The 18,316-nt window shown below is 36.0% G+C and overlaps 1 protein-coding gene across 1 annotated transcript; it reads right to left on the reverse strand.

Moving 5' to 3' along the window:
• Positions 1-486: 486 nt before the first annotated feature.
• Positions 487-18,316, reverse strand: SDHAF4 (succinate dehydrogenase complex assembly factor 4). The gene is made up of 3 exons (XM_019749340.3): positions 18,159-18,316; positions 5,738-5,890; positions 487-2,694 (listed from the first exon to the last, which is right to left on the reverse strand). Exons 1-3 carry the CDS (start codon positions 18,220-18,222, stop codon positions 2,585-2,587), a joined length of 327 nt encoding a protein of 108 aa, XP_019604899.2. The 5' UTR covers positions 18,223-18,316; the 3' UTR covers positions 487-2,584.

An 18,316-nucleotide genomic window follows, 5' to 3' on the forward strand; every position in this document is an offset into this window, starting at 1 on the left:
AAGTACTGTCTTGATCTGAAATTATCATTACAATTGCTGATACGTCATTAACAGTCACTATTACAAAGTTTGCTCACTATAAACTATTCTATTCATCCAACAAACATTTGTTATTTACCAGCAGAACTTGGCTTTAGGCTTGTTCTTACTGGTTTAATAATAGGCATTATTATATTTTGACTCATGGTAGATCAAGCAACTGACATCAAATTAAGAAAAAATGCTGGACATAATTCAATTCCACTGAAACACCATATATTATATATATATATATAATTCCATGGTACGAGCCTTGTACATAAAAGCTCAGCCTATAATTTCCCAGAAATCCCCAAGCAATGTATTAGTAATATTAAAGTGTTTAAACTATGATTACACTAGAAAAACCCACAAGCTTCATGTGACATTTCCTGAAAATCTGTCTATAAACTGTTCTTTTAAATGTATCCACGTTAGTTTGAGTTTTCTGAGAAACAGATGCTAAGGTGGGATTAAACGTGAAAGAGATTTATTGGGGGAGACTTTTGTGTGAGTAATAAAGGGGTGGAATAGGCAGAATCTAACATCTGTGAAGGAGAGAGGAAAGGACAGGACGGGGTAGGAGGAGTCTCAGACAACAGCACAGTCCTAAGAAAATCCTGGGAAGGCAAATGGGGAGCCCTTGTACCCACAGCACCCATCAGGGGAGTTGCCCATCCTACTCATTCACTGGAGCCCCACCATAACCCATTTACCAACAGAAACAGCAGCGGTGAACAGGGAAGCGTGGCCTCATCAGAAACACAGTGTTGGTCCCATTGGCAAACCTCGGGGTCATAGTCAAGTCCACTTCCCACAGGAGAAACTTTAAGTGATGCATTTCCATGGCCACCACAGCACCTTTTTAAGTCTTCAGGTTTTTGTGTTTGATGAACATAAAGACCATAAACGTTTTCAGGCCACCGAATTTTACCCATATATTTGATAGCTGTCATGACTCACGTTACTATTAACAGACATCAAGGATTCTATTATCTTAATACAACTTAATTCAGTTGTTACATATTTTATATTAGTTTTTGAAGTCTGTAAGTTGTCTTTTCTCTGTCACAAATCATGATGATTAGTGTGGAACCCAAGCAATACTATACAATATAAAATAATTTAACACAGTATTTCTGAAATGTTAACGTAGTAAAAACCTTCACTAATCTGGGCTAATTGGAGGTTGACTAAATTGTAGCATAGTTTTTTAGGAATGTGGTTATTCCTTAGGAGCATACACAGTAACTGCAATTAAAAGAACAATGTTGACTTAGAGAGACTGGTATAAAGACTGAATGACTAATCCCAATTTCCACACTAGCTACTTTGTTTCTTGGGAGAATATACTTTGTAAAAAGTTTATTGTCTTAAATAAATCTCCCTAGAATGTTCTCATTGCACTTATTATTCACATCACAATTATCCGCCCACTGCATTGTCTCCTACAGACTTTGCAAACCCTTTCTTTCTAAGTAATTTAAGTATAGCCTGGGGGCTAAAGGCCCGATCTCCGTGACTGAGTGAGGTCATAGGACAGCAAAGGACGCCTTAAGGGAGGTCCAGCAGTTCCTATCTTTCCAGATCTGTAAACTGGACTTGACTTTTCCTGACCCAGTTCTTTATCCAAAGGCCACAGGGCAGAAACTACTGAGTCATCAAAACTGACTAAGCTGGTGCATTCTATGCCCTGCTTTTCTCTTATTTGCCCTCTGTGCCTGAATTTTTATGTTTTACAAACGAATGTATATTTCAGCTCAGTTCATCTATACAAATAATCACTAATATTCCAACTAGTGAGTTTTTAATGTTATTATAGTCATATGAAACAATTTCAATTCAAGTATTTAAAGTTTCAGGTTTTTAATCTTTCCCCCCAGGAAGCCAGCCTAGAGACTTAGAAAAACACATTCATGATTTAAGGACAGATGACACTGAGGTGAGAGCTATGTGAGGCGAGAGCTATTACAAGTGGTTTACATGTACTTATTCACTTAATCTTGTCAACTGCCCTGTGAGGTGGAACTGATATTATCTCCAATTTACACATAAGGATACTTAAGCACGGAGAAGTAAAAGAACTTAACATAAGGTCATAAAGCCAGAAAGTAGTAGAGCCAGGATTTGTACTCAAGTAATCTGGCTCCAAGTAAAAGATTTTATGTTGTTACTATGGCCTTCTGAAATATAATGCACTAGTTACCTCACATTTAAAAAGCCAATATTACCTAGCACATGGCAACATAATTATTAACAAAAGTTGCTTTATTTATATTTGCATTTTATAAGCAACTGATTAAACTAAAACATGATGAAAGAAAAGTCTGCAGGTATAATCATCACGTATATACCCTAATACATTTAAATTAAAACCAGTGTGACAATGCAGAAATATTTTCCTTTTCCTAATTTACAGCAGCATATTTTCTTCCGAAGCCATATGTACTTTTAAATACATTATAGAAATTAGATGATCAAAGGATATACAGAAAAAGTAATCAGAAATAAGTTAATTCAGATGTATGTATTCAGAAAAAGATACTGAAGTTAATGAACACGTGGCTTAAAAATCAATACAGCGTCCTTTTCGTTCCCAATCTCCATATCGGGTAGGTTCTGGGCCCCTGGGTCCACCTCTTTCTTTGGTAACAGGATTAACATCGTCTGGAAATTCTAAAGAAAGAAGATGTGAACAGAGCAGTCAATAGAGATGAGAAAAGTATTACAGTCAATTCTGAAGATGAGGGTGCAGAGTTTCACAGTTAGTGAGGAGATACTACGGACTGGTTACTATGCAGTCTTGCAATGCAGTTATTTTTCCTGAGTTTGAAAAATCACTAGGATACAATTTTCACATTCAGTCAACTTTACTACCTATGTGAGTGACTTAGAATTCTCCGTGCTCCCAGGCTCCAATCTGGGAAGTGGCTCCATATGTGCTGCTCGATTAAAACAGAAAGGGGTACAAATCCATAGAGTTTGGAAGGTTTTGAAACAAGATTACTTTGAAGATTACTTTAACTCAATGCCTCAGTTTTCTTATTAGTAAAATGGGGACAACTATCATACCTGCCTTATTGTCTTGAGAAGTCAACAAAGTAATAAACATAAAAGGTCTAGCATAGTGTCAGGTACATAACGACATTCGATTGACTGGAGCTATGAGTATTACTGTTCCTTATCATAGGGTTTTGGCTTCAACAACTGGTCAGTTGGCACTGCCACTTACGGACATAACAGCAGTTATTACTGTTACTACTGTTACTACTGTGTGTTCACAATAGGAATCCCCATCCTGAGTACAATTCTGAACACTTTATACATATTAACTCAATTAATTCTATGGGACAGGATAAACGGATTTATCTATTTCTACTGTCAATAAACTCTCCCTTATCCTCTTAGTAATTTTGTTTTCTAAAAAACTCCCTGCTTTGACTTCCTCTGAAAGCCTTGCTACTGGAAGCTCTTCTTTCTCACATATCTCTGGGGCTTACTGGGTGTCTTAGTCAGCTCAGGCTGCCATTAAAAAAAAAAAAAAAAAAAAAAAAAGCCACAGACTGGGTGGCTTATACAACAGAAATTTATTTTTTCAGTTCTGGAGGCTGGAAGTCTGAGATCAGGGTGCCATCATGGTTGGGTTCTAGTGAGGCCTCTCTTCCTGGCCTGCAGATGGCTACTTCTCACTGTGTCCTCACTTGACAGAGGGAAAGAGGGAGAAGGGGAGAGGGAGAGAGGAAGCTGTCTAGTGTCTCTTCTTATAAGGGCACTAATACCATCCTGGGGGCCCCACACTCATGACCTCATTTAAACTTAATTATTTACCAAAGGTCTCATCTTCACATACCATCACATTGGGGTTAAGGCTTCAACATATGGATTTTAGGGGGACACAATTTAGTCCCCCTGGGGAGGAAAGAAAGCATCAAAATACCACTGCTTTTCATCGCTACTCCCAACCTCTCATTCTATCATCAAATCTCTACAGCCTTTCCTCTTGTAAATTCCACACCATTCACTTGTCCAATGCTTTTCTCCAGTCTTGTAATCAACTCAAAGACTCTTCCATTTTCTTGGATGGGATCAATATTTGGTTCATAGTTTCATCCCTCTCCCCATCATCCTTCATATCAACATCCACATTAATGAACCATCACATTGTAGGGCCACAGAGGTCCCCAATCATCTTGCCTAGTGATCTTCATCTCCACTTCTGCCACCCACTTGGATTTTCTCTCTTAAATATGTTCCTTTTCAAAATCCCGCACTCTTGAGCTCTCTTTCTGACCACAAGCTCCTATCCTTCCATCTCCTATCTTCCTATTTGTTTAATCTAATTTTCACCCTCTTTATAACCTCCAGTTTGCTGATAGTCTTTGTAAGGATTTATTTCTGGGATTGCTGCTTTCATTTTGTGTGATATTTTAAGGAAATATTTCCTCTCAGATTGTTATGCTTAGCTAAAACCAGTGAAGAAAAATTTTACCTTTAGGTTATGACAACTTTTAAAAAGTTGTCATCTTGGTTGATTGATAGGGTTATTAGATTCAGCTTGACAAAGTGCTATAAATTGAAATATTAACTGATTGAGCAAACAACAAAAGCCTTTGTATTCTAGAAAGAGTTCCAGACAGAGGTCCAGTATCCTCTGGTGATATCTTCTTGCCTGGGATGCGTCCCTGCATAGATAGGTTAACTCTCATATGACTGGAAAAATCAGACAAGCAAGGACAGCCTCGCCAAAATCTCAAAATGGTTTACACTTACGCTGTCTAACATTTTATTTTTTTGAATAGCTAATACTTGCACATATCCCACAATTCAAAGGTACAAAAGGGTATGGAATAAAAATAAAGCAGTACTTTAAAAAAACAGAGCATTAGCATGAGCCAAATTTTATAGATACTGAATAGAAAATGTTTAGTCTATCACCCCACCTCACTAAAAAAAAAGAAAAAATTTTTCGAAACTTCCCCTTCTCATTCCTCAACCACATGGTCACAGTGAGAACAACCACTTTCATGTGTGACCCACCCACTGGGCACTCTTGACTGATTCAGCTCTGAACACCAAGGTTGACCAATGATCTCTCTGCTTAGAAAATTTGGAATCAAGACTAAGAAATTCTAGTTTCAGTCTGGTTGTACTTTTGCATTGAGTAGCTGCTAGGAGCAGTTAATGCCCAGTGGACTGAGTAGGGAGTTTGGAGACAGAAGACAAAGATGAGAAGTGACCAGAGACAAGAAAAGGAGGGAGACTATCCTGGTTTCCATGTAGTGTTTAGCCCCAAGCCCCAAGGCTGGGTCTTTTTCTAAGGCCCAGGAGCATCACTGTCCTGGAGTGCCTCACCTGTACCTTACATCCTAACAACCTATACAGTCTTTCTGCTTAAGTTTGCTCCAGTAGGTATCTCTCATTTGCATTAAAGTAGGTACCAATTCATATATTTTGTCATGTGAATAATAGGGTATAACAAATATAACAATCAAACACAATCAATCACTGTCAGGGGCTTGGAAATCTTTTTTTTTTTTAACCCACACATAATGATAGTTAATATGGTAATTCTAGTCATTGTTGAAATATGCTTTATTATTGTTAATAAAGAATTATAAGCAATAACATGTTTCTTGTCTTTCATTTGTTCTCTTTTACAATAACTAAAACACTTTCTTTTATACTTCAAAAATTAATAGAGGAGCTTTACTGTACTCACTTGTCAGTACATCTTTCTCTAAATCAGTATCTTCTGGTGCATCAAAACGACCTTGTGGTAACTTTGGCTTCTTAAGAGATTGTTTGATAGGTTCAGACTTTCCACCCTGAGAGGAACTTGTTTTCCTCAACGAATGACACAAAAGGGGTGATCCTAGCAGAGAGGGGGAAAATAGGAGTTGTTCATTTGTTCTACTTTAAAAATTTAATAATTTTACTTAATGTGTTTTTAGTTTATACATTCACATTTATCCAAGTTCAAAAACTACAAAAGGACACATACAGTGAAAATTCTTCCCTCTGTCCATATCTTCCGGACAGTCTTGGAGACATCCAATGTTACAGTTTGAAAAAAAGAGCTTTGATCCAACAAGAGAACATAACCCTGGTAAACATCTATGCACCCAACATAGGAGCACCAAAATATATTAAACAGATATCGACTGACAATAAAGACAGATCAAGAGTAACACTATCATAGTAAGGGACTTCAACACACCACTGACAATAAGAGACAGATCCTTCAGACATAAAATCAATATGGAAACAGTGGCCTTAAATGATGCATTGGACCACTTGGATTTAATTAATATTTTTAGAGCATTTCACCTTAAAGCTGCAGAATGTACATTCTTCTCGAGCGCACATGGAGCATTTTCCAAGATATGGAAAATCTTGGAAAGTGTTCTATGTGCACTCGAGTCTCAATAAATTTAAGAAAATTGAAATCATATCAAGCATCTTCACTGACCACAGCGCTATGAAATTAGCAATCAAATATAAGAAAAAAAACCAAAAAACTGGAAGACACACAAATACATGGAGGCTGAATAACATATTACTAAATAATGAATGGGTCAACAATGAGATCAAGGAAGAAATCAAAAAATACCTTGAGACAAACGAAAATGAAAACACAATGACCCAAAATCAATGGGATACAGTGAAAGCAGTCTTAAGAGGGAAATTCATAGCAATGCAGGCCTACCTAAAGAAACAAGAAAAATCTCAAATAAACAATTTATCCTTACACCTAAGGGAATTGTAAAAAGAATAGCAAAAAAAGCCCAAAGGAAGTACAAGGAAGGAGATAATAAAGATCAGAGTGAAAATAAACGAAATAGAGACCAAAAAACAATACAAAAGATCAATGAAACCAAGAAATGTTTTTTTGAGAAGATAAACAAAATCAACAAAACTTTAGCCAGACTCATCAAAAAAAAGAGAAAGAGGACCCAAATTAATAAAGTCAGAAATGAAAGAGGAGATGTGAGAACAGATACCACAGAAATACAAAACATTTTAAGAAAATACTATGAGCAACTATACACCAACAAATTAGACAATCTGGAAGAAATGGATAATTTTCTAGAAGCATATAACTTTACAAGGCTAACTCAAGAAGAAATGGAAAATCTGAATAGACTGATTACTACCAGTGAAATTGAATCAGTAATCAACAGGCTCCTAACAAACAAAAGCCCTGGATCAGATGGCTTTATAGGAGAATTTTGAAAAACATTCAAAAAAGAATGACCACTTATTCTCCTCAAACTATTCAAAAAAATCCAGAAGGAGGGAAAGCTCCCAAACTCTTTCTATGAGGCCACTATCACCCTGATCCCCAAATCAGACAAAGACATTACATAAAAATGAAAACTACTGGCTGATATCTCTAATGAACATAGATGCAAAAATCCTCAACAAAATATTAGCAACCAGAATTAAGCAATACATTAAAAAGATCATACACTACAATCAATTCCTGGTATTCAAGGTTGGTTCAATATTCACAAATCAATTAATGTGATATGCCACATTAACAAAATGAAAAATAAAAATCATAGTCGTATTAATAGATGCAGAAAAAGCATTTGACAAAATCCAGCAGCCATTTATGATAAAAACCCTTAAGAAAGGAGGAATAGAGAGATCATATCTCAACATAATAAAGGCCATATATGATAAACCCACAGCTAACATCATACTCAATGGGGAAACACTACAACTTTTAAGATTAGGAACAAGACAAGACTTTTATTCAACATAGTTCTGGAACTTCTAGCCACAGCAATCAGACAAGAAAAAGAAATAAAAGGCATCAAAATTGGCAAAGAGGAAATAAAATTGTCATTATATGCAGATGATATGATTCTATATATAGAGAACACCAAAGACTCTACCAAAAACTATTATGAATTATATAGTAAATGAATTTAGTAAAGTAGCAGGGTACAAAATTAATATTCAGAAATCAGTTGCGCTTGTATACACCAATAATAAACTATCAGAAGGAGAAATTAAGAAAACAGTCCCATTTACAATTGCTTCAAAAACTATAAAATACTCAGGAGTAAATTTAACCAAAGAAGTAAAAGACCTGTACTCAGAAAACTGTAAGACACTGAAGAGAGAAATTAAAGAAGATACAAATAAATGGAAACACATACCATGTGCATGGAAGGAATAATTAATATAGTTAAAATGTCCATACTGCCTAAGGCAATATACAGATTCAACAAAATTCCTACCAAACTACCAAAGACATTTTGAACAGAAATAGAACATATAATCCTAAAATTTATATGGAACCATAAAAGATCCCGAATGGCCATGGCAATCTTGAGAAATAAGGACAAAGTGGGAGGTATCACGATAACTGACATCAAATCATACTACAAGGCTATAGTAATCAGAACAGCATGGTACTGGCATAAAAACAGACACATAGATCAACGGAACAGAACAGATAGCCCAGAAATAAATCCATGGCTATATGGTCATTTAACCTATGACAATGGAAGCAAGAAGTTACATTGGGATAAAGACAGTCTATTCAATAAATGGTGCTGGGAAACATGGACAGACACATGCAAAAAAATGAAGCTGGACCACCTCCTTACACCATACACAAGAATAAATTTGAAATGGATTAAAGATTTAAATGTAAGATATGACACCATAAAACTAGAAGAAAACATGGAAAGAATATTTGCAGACATTACCCTTAGTAATATTTTTACTGATATATTCTCTTGGGCAAGGGAAGTAAGATAAAAAATAAACATATGGGATTACATCAAACTAAAAAGCTTTTTTCACAGCAAAGGAAACCATTAATAAAACAAAAAGGCATCTTACTTAATGGGAGAAGATATTTGTCAATGATATACCTGATAAGGGGTTAATACTCAAAATTTATTAAAAAACTCATTCAACTCAACACCAATAAAACAAACAACCCAATTAAAAAATGGGCAGAGGGTGCAGAAAGGACAACAACTTGAAGCTGAACGGCACCCTCCACAACTAAGATTGAAAGGACAACAACTTGATGGAAAAGTCCTGGAACTACACACTATTCCCCAATAAAGTCCTGTTCTCCTTCCCCAATAAAATCTTTTTAAAAAATCAATAAATAAAATAAAATAAAAAATGGGCAGAGGACATGAAGAGACATTTTTCTAAAGACATACAGATGGCAAACAGACATGAAAAAAAGCTCAACCTCACTAATCATTAGAGAAATGAAAATAAAAACCACAATGAGATACCACCTACCCCAGTCAGAATGGCTATCATTAATAAATCAACAAACAAGTGCTGGCGAGGATGTGGAAAAAAGGGATCTCTAGTGCACTGCTGGTGGGATTGCAGATTGGTGCAGCCACGATGGAAAACAGTATGGAGATATCTCAAAAAACTGGAAATGGAACTATCTTATTACGATCTAGCAATTCCACTCTTAGGTATCTATCCAGAGAAATACGAAACACTAATTCGAAAAAACTTATGCACCCCTATGTTTATTATAGCGCTATTCACAATAGCCAAGACATGGAAACAACCGAAATTCCCATCGGCAGATGATTGGATTAAGAAACTGGTACATTTACACAATGGAGTGTTACTTGTCCTTCAAGAAGAATGAAATCTTAACCATTTGCAATGATATGGATGGACATAGAGAACATTATGCTAAGTGAAATAACTCAGACAGAGAAAGACAAATACCATATGATCTCACTTATATGTGGAATCTAAAGAAGAGAATAAATGAACAGGCTAATCAGAAACAGTCTCAGACATATAGAGAAAAAACTGAGGGTTGTTAGATGGGAGGGGGGTGGGGGTGGGGGAGAAGGTGAGGGGATTAGAAAGCACAGGTAACTACAAGATTGCCATGGGGATATGAAGGACAGTTTGGGGAGTATAATCAGTAATGTTGTAAAGATTTTGTAGGGTATCTGATGGACACTGCCTTATTGGGGAGACCACTTCAGCTGCGGTGTGCACCTGAAGCGATCAATTGGCAGGCAAATCAGTATTTTTCCCACAGATCCAAAAGCCCACAAAATGCAAAGATTAAAAAAATAGATAAATATATAACAGAATGTTTTAATAAAGCTATGACAATGATCCACAGAATTAATATAGTTTCCTTCCATCTACTCGCTCACTTATATAAAATACTTCATATTTAAGACACTAATTGGCTGAGAAAAATTCTGTTGACCAAGAAAACTTTCTGTACATATTAAAATAAAAACATTTATTAAAAAATTTTACTTATTGATTTAGAGTACAGGCTATTTTGTCTTCAAACTCCACTTCAATATGTAAGACATAATTTTTTTCTTATCTCCTCATAATTATATTTAGATAAACATATATTAAAAGGCTAAAGAGGAAAACCTACAATAATAATATCTTATAAGGCAGCATTTATTTTTATGCAGAAACTAAATGGAAAACATATAAATCTGAGTTCCTGATTATATTAATATATTTCATATAATAATCTCATCTTGGTTTATTATGGTTGATTGTTTAGAAAAATATATTGAAAATGTTGGTGATTATAAACTATGCATAACTGAAGGACTTTCTCAAGCGAAATAACAGGATTTTAAAATCAATTAGTCATATATTATCTGAAACAGAAAATTCTTTAAAATTTGTCTTTATGCCCCAATTTAGCAAGTTCAAGCAATCTCCACATAGAAACCTCTGTCTATTATCTGATGTTCAAATGTCTATTCATCAACAGATCTATTAAGTTGGTGAAAAAGTAATTGTGGTTTTTGCAATTATTTTTAACCTTTTAAACCGCAATTACTTTTGCACCAACTTAATATTACTAATTAGTAAAGGATGAAAGATTGTTTGCTAAGTTATGGTGGTTCAATAATAATACAGATACACAGAAAGAAAATTTAACTTTAGACTTCCTGAAGTATGCATTTAGATTTCAAGGGTAACCAGTAAAAGACAAGATATATCTTCCAAACCAGCAGAGGGGGAAAAAAAAAATGAAAGAAGACAATATTTAACTAAACAAAGTATGACAAATAGAAGGTGCAAAAAATAAGACGGTTGAAACAAAGAAAATTATATCAGTAATTATAATTGTAAATGTAAATGGACTGAATTCTCCAGTCCAAAAGAAACAAAAAAGAAGAAAGGAGAAAGAGACTGTGAAAAATGACTAGGCCAACTTTTAAAAAACACAGAATTTAGAAACATAACAATTTAAATGTAAAGCTCAAAGAAGGTCTAAAGAACAGAATAGATACAGTTGGGTATAGACTGTCAGATTAAAAACAAAACAAAACAAAACAAAAAAACCCCCACAAAACATAATCTAGACATAGCCTGATGTTAAAAAAAAAAAAAAAAGGACCAATATTATGGACTGAAGATTTGTGTCCCACACCAAGCCCCAAATTCATACAGTGAAATTCTAACCCCCAATGGGATGGTATTAGCAGGTGGGACCTTTGGGGGGTAATTAGGCCATGAGAGCAGAGCTCTCATGAATGGGATCGGTGCTCTTAGAAATCAGAGCTTGCTGTGGCTTTCTTCTCTCTGCCACATGAGGATACAACGAAAAGACAGCCATCTGCAAACCAGAAGCAGGCTCTCAACAGAGACCAGCTGTACTGGCACCTTGATCTTGGATTTCCCAGCCTCCAGAACTGTGACAAATAAATGTTGGATGCTTAAGTAACCCAGTCTATGCTAATTTGTTAATACAGTCCAAACCGACTAAGACATGTGACATGCACCATTTCTCTGCTTTTATTAAAGAAGGATATACAAAAAAATGGAAAGAAAATAGTAACAGTAAGAGAAAAAAATAACATAAATAAAAGACATAAAACTGAGGGGATCAGCAAAACCAAAAGTTGGTTCTCTTGAAAGACTAAAACTACTGTGAAAGTCTTTGGTATGGCTAATAAGAAAAAAGCAAAAGAAAGCAAAATAAATAATCTGAAGAAAAAAAGAGTACATAATTGTATAGAGTGCAGACATTTAAAAACAAAACAAAGGAACTAGCAACTTTATGCCTATATACTGAAAATATACAAAATGAACAATTTTCTAGAAAAATTTAACTTTTCAAAATTGCCTTAAGAGAAAACCTTATAAATAGTACAATAAGCACTGCAGAAATTAAACTAGTAATTAAAAAAGTCTTCCCTTAAAGACAAGGGAGAGTGACATAAGCATCATGGCAGAGAGAGAAGACGCCACTGTTTCCCCCCTTAACTTTACAAGTCGAATAACTATAACTCCACAAAGGACCCCCTGCTCAACACACAAACACGCCTGAAAGATCCACACATCCAGACATCTGAAGGCAAACGAATTGGAACAAGCAGGGAGGCGGGCTTGGGGGAAGGGCAGAGACGCTGGTTGCAGACACACTTTGGTGCACACCACAGGAGCCTGGCAGCAGCCTCACATTGCGGGCTGGCGTGTAAGAGACAGAAGAAGCAGCTTCCCTCCCGGAAAAGGCATCTCTCTTCCCATCTCATCGCTGCAGAGCTGGGAAGAGGTGGCTGGGAAACTTAACACAGTGGTTCCAACAGCCATTACTAGAAGGGGAGCAGAACCACGAGATCACCAATTGACCTCCTGTCTTCCACATGCTCCAGCAGGGCCCCGCAAAGCCAAAAAAACACAGCGGATAAAAGAGGTGGGTCTGGGAGCTCGCAACACCAGTTCTCCATCACCCGCCAGATTCCTCCAACACAGTGGAGGTGACCCATAACTGAAGCAAGCCGGTCACAGACAAGACACCCACCATCTCGGTGGGTATGTAGCACTTTCCTTAACAGAAGAGATGCTGCTCCACTGACCCCAAAGGTGCAAACAGTGCAGGTGCACTACATCAAAACTTATGATATAGCATCATCTACTGGAAAACAAAAGAAAGTGCCCTATCAACCTGCTGAATTGTTGAGAGTAAAACAATATCTACACAAGAAAAGAGATCACTACCTCAAATGCGCAGAGAAACTACGACTCAAATAGCTTGAACAACCAAGTTAACTTGGGAGCACAGAAAGAAAATGAAGTCTTCAGAAACCAAACTCAAAGTCATGAAAGACTGTGATTTAAATGATAGAGACTTCAAGATTTCAATTATGAAGAAACACAGCAATATAAAAGAAAATTCAGAACAGTAGTTCAATGAAGTAAGGAATAAAAATTAATGAACAAAAGGAGTACTTTACCAAAGAGATTGAAACTATTAAAAACAAAAACAAAAACAAAAACCCCAGAAATTCTGAAGCTGCAGAACTCCATAAATGAGATGAACGCATCAGAGAGCACTGGAAATAGAGTAGTCCACATGGAAGAGCGAAAACTCAAAGACAGAAACTTAGAAATGTCCCAGGAGGAAGAGAACTAAGAATTTAAAAAAATTAAAGAACTCTATGAGAACTATCTGACTACATTAGAGAGAGCGACATAGGATGACGGGTATACCTGAAGTAGACGAGAAACAGAAGGGAACAGAGAGCCTACTCAAAGAAATGGGAAGTTGATGAGAACTTCCCAAACCTATGGAAAAAGCTGGACTTTGGAATAGAGGAAGCTAACAGAACACCTAATTATATGAGAGCAAAAAGACCTTTTGCAAGGCACATTTTGTTTAAATTGTCAAAAATTAATGACAAAGAAAGAATTCTCAAGGTAGCCAGGGGAAAGAAAAACTGTACCTTACAAAGGAAACCCCATTAGATTATCATCAGATTTCTCAATAGACCTATTATTACAAAAGAGGAGAAAGTAGAAGGAAATATTCAAAATATTGAAAAACAGGAACCATTAGCCAAGGATAATATATCCATCAAATTATGCTTTACATATGAAGAAATAAAAATTTCCCAAGAAAAACAAAAGCTAAGAGAATTTGCCATCACAAGACCTGCATTACAAGAAATGTTAAAAGGAGCTCTTCTACTGGAAACAAAAAGACAAAAGTATACAAAACTTTAAGTAAGATAATTGGCAGACAGAAGCAGAAAACTGAAAATCTACTTCAGCATAGATTATTAAACAATTATAACATAAGATTAAGAGAAGGGAAAGCGCATTAAAAATAACTATAACCACAGCAATTAGTAACAAATGTACAACATAAAAATGGATAATTTGTAACAACAAAGTTATAAAAGAGGAGCAGGAAAAGGATTGAATGGGTACAGGTGAATGATGATAAGAGGCAATCGAAGAAAAAAGAACTATTATATGTATGAGATATTTTACACAAATCTAATGGTAACCACAAAACAAAAATCCAGAGCTAAGACATGAAACATAAAAAAATAGGAGATGGAGGAAATAACCCAGAAAACTGTCAAACTAAAATAGTAGACAGAATTATAAGGGGAAAGAAAATAATAGAGCTACAGAACAACCAGAAAACAAAAGATAAAATGGCTATAGTAAGTAATCACTCATATATCAATAATCACTCTAAATGTAAATAGACTAAACTCATCAATCAAAAGGCAGAATGAATTGAAAAGAAGACCTAACTATATGTTGCCTGCAGGAGACTCAACTCAGCTCCAAAGACAAAGACTCAAAGTGAAGGAGTGGAAGATGATACTTCAAGCCAATGGCATCCAGAGAAAAGAAGATGTAGCAGTACTATATCAGACAAAATAGATTTGAATATAAAAAAGGTAACAAGAAACAAAGATAGACATTTTATAATGAAAAGAGCAATTCATCAAGAAGACATAACACTTTTTATATATATATATATTTGTGTGTGTGTGTGTATGTATGTATGTATGTATGTATGTATATGTATCTCCAACCTGAGCGCACCAAAATATATATAAGCAATTACTAACAGATCTAAAGGGAGAAACTGGCAAAATACCATTAAAGTAGGAGACCCAAATATCCCATTGACAGCAATGGATATATCATCCAAATAGAAAGTAAATAAGGAAATATCAGCCTTAATTGAACAGAAGGACTTAATTGATATTTTTAGAACTTTCCATCCCAGTGACAGAATACGCATTCTTCTCAACTGCACATAGAACATTCTCAATGATAGACTATATACTGGAGCACAAAACTATTCTCAATAAATTTAAGAAGACTGAAATTATACCAAGCATATTTTTTGACCACAATGGTATGAAACTGGAAATTAACTATAAGAAGAAAGCTGGAAAAACCACAAATATGCGGAGGTTAAACAACAACTATTAAGTCAAAGAAGAAAGAAGAGACCAAAAGATACACAGAGACAAGTGAAAACATGACATACCAAAAATTCTGGGGTGCAGCAAATGTTGTACTAAGAGGGAAGTTTATAGCATTACAGGCCTGTATCAAGAAACGAGAAAAATCTCAAATAAACAATCTAATGTTACACCTTAAAGAACTAGAGAAAGAAGAAAATGAAGATAAAAGTCAGTAGAAGGAAGGAAATAATAAAAACTAGAGTGTAAGTAAGTAAAATATGAACACATTACCTTTAAAATCATGTGTAAGATAAGTACGTCTACTATCACTTCTAGTCAACATAGTACTAGATATCTGAGTAAGGACAGAAAAACAAGAGAAAATAAAAAGATATCAATTGGAAAGGGAAAAACTAGATTTTATTTGCAAATAATATGAGTGTCTGCTTAGAAATACTGATCATCTAGAAATAAATTATGTTCATTAATAAAGTAATTTAGCTAGGTTACTAAATTTAAAAAATCAATAAATAAGTCAACTGTGTTTCTATACATAATCAGCAATCAGAAAACGATAATTTAAAAAACATTGAGCAGTATTAACCAAATCCCAACAGGAGCTTTATTTCTTTATTTTTAAAATTTGGTATGGAAAGTGGACACCCAAGAACAGCCAAGACACTTCTGAAAATCAAGATGGCAGGACTTACTCTATTAGATCAGGATTAATTACAAAGGTGTATGGTTATTAAGACAGGTGGGTAGTATCAGTGTAGGAATGGGCAAATAAGATTAATGGAACTGTAAAGAGCGCCAAGAAATAAACCCACACATATATGTAAACTTGATTTATGATAGTTGGCATTAAATTACATCAGTAGGGAAAATGTTCAATACACAGACCTGGAGCAACTGGTTACTGTCATGGAAAAAAATGAAATTGGTTTCTTGCCTCATACCATACATGAAAATCAATTCCTGGTAGAATAAAGGTTTAAAAATAAAAAATAAAACTACAGATCTTTGAGAAGAAAATGTAGAAGAATGTCTCTATGATTTTAGGGTAGAGAAGGCTTTATTGGATAAGATTGCAAAGCACTGATAATAAAAAGATCACGACAAGGTTACTATAACATTATGAATATGTGCTCATCAAAACACCCTCTCGAAGCTGCATGATTGTACATGCACATCCATTATTCTATTCTGTCCACTACTGTATATGATTTTTTAAAAAAGACAGTGTCAGAGTAACAAACACAGCCCACAAACTAATCTATCTGTCATATAACTAAAAAGGTTCAGTATTCAAATACATGTAAAAAATATAAGAAAGACAAACAATCCTTTAAGAAAATAAAGATATTTCACAAAAAAGCTAATAAATATTTGAAAAGATGTTTAACTTCTCTAACCAAAGAAAAGCAAAACTGCAGTAAGATACCATTTCAACATTCCATAGGCACACAAAAATTAAATTTTCTGGTAATATCAAGTGTTGGCAAGTATGTGGAACAACAGGAACTCTAGTATACTGCTGGTAGAAGTGTAAACTGCCAGTAGGAATGGACATTGCCTTTATAAATTGACATCATATTGTAAAATTGAACAGCCCTATACCTTATGTTCCAGATTTCCACTCCTTGCACAAGAGCACCCATAACACATACAAGAATGTGTAGCAGCCAAACCTGCTGTTTCCAGAATTACCCAATGTCCATTGACAAGCATGGAAGAACGTAAGTTTCACAAGTGAATAACTATAACCTCACACACCAATACGGATGACTCTAAAAATACACTGTTAGCTGGAAAAAGCAAGTAAAATAAATACAAATGGTATGAAACCATTTCTAATACGATGAAAAACATGCAAATTTACACAACTGCATCACAGGAAGCAGCAACACAGGGAGCCGCTTGGCAAAGGAGATATCTATTTCTTAAACTGGAGAATGGATTCATAAATACTGGCTTTGCTTCATAACTTACATGTTATATAAATTTTTTATATCAAATACTTCATTCTTAAGTTTTTAACACTAGTGAAAAAGGATTGTTGAATGAATACACAACAGAATTTTAGTTATTACCTTGGGGTTTGTATAATGTGACACTTTCACTTTCTATATTATTCATTTCTGGACCATTTAAAACTTTTACAATTAACAAGTAATATGTTTGGGGATAAATGATTACAGAAAGGAAAACAAACTGCATAGAAATCTGGGACCCATTACTATGAGGAACACTAATGCTGTTTTCAACTTAACAGAAGTTTATCCAAGATGTCCTAAACTATGCTTAGCATACTTCATGGGTTAAGTCTGTAATATGTGAAGCAAATTTTCCAACCAAAATGGGTTAAAAAATGTTAGTTTTCACTGAAAGCATGCATATTTCCTCTGTATTAACAATCCCTGGCCTCACCTAATTTGCATTATACTTATTTGCCCGTGGCCCACTTCTGCACTTTTCCATTTTTTTCAGACTGTAAAGTGCCACAAATACTTTTTGATGTAAATACGTACATGAATGACTCCCATTCCTAACGGGCTCCCTTTTCCATTTTTTTCCTTGAACGTCAAGGGTAGTGCGCCCTGCGAGCTTCCAAATACACAGCCCTGAGCGTTTGCTGCCCTTCCAGCTCAGAGCAGGGGCCGGAAGGAAGCAGTCATCCGGGCTGGAAGGGCTTCGGGATCGTCTAGCTCTAGTCCCACCCTTGAGATCCGGGGCGGTGACAGGACCCACCCAGGGCCAAGACGCGGGTGGCCGAGCTGAAGAAGAGAGAAGCTTGGTGACCCCCCGCACCTCAGACGCCTGGGACACACGCGGCTTTCCCCATGGGAGGCCTTGCTTGCTACGCCGGGGTCTTCGCGACCCCGCCCGTGACCTTGGCCCCGAGGCCGGGCGCCTTACTTGCCGCTCTCCACGCTGTGGCCGGAACGCGACCGAGAAACCGGGACAGCGGGTATAAGGTCATGGCGCCGACCTCCGCAGCATCCGCACAGGCCCGGCCTACGGAGGGAGCCAGCGGCGTCCTCCCGGGTCAGCCCCACAGGCGGGGCGGGGCTCTC

Source organism: Rhinolophus sinicus, chromosome 2, assembly GCF_057876585.1.
Source record: "Rhinolophus sinicus isolate RSI-liver-muscle chromosome 2, RSI-T2T, whole genome shotgun sequence".
Classification (NCBI taxonomy): domain Eukaryota; kingdom Metazoa; phylum Chordata; class Mammalia; order Chiroptera; family Rhinolophidae; genus Rhinolophus; species Rhinolophus sinicus.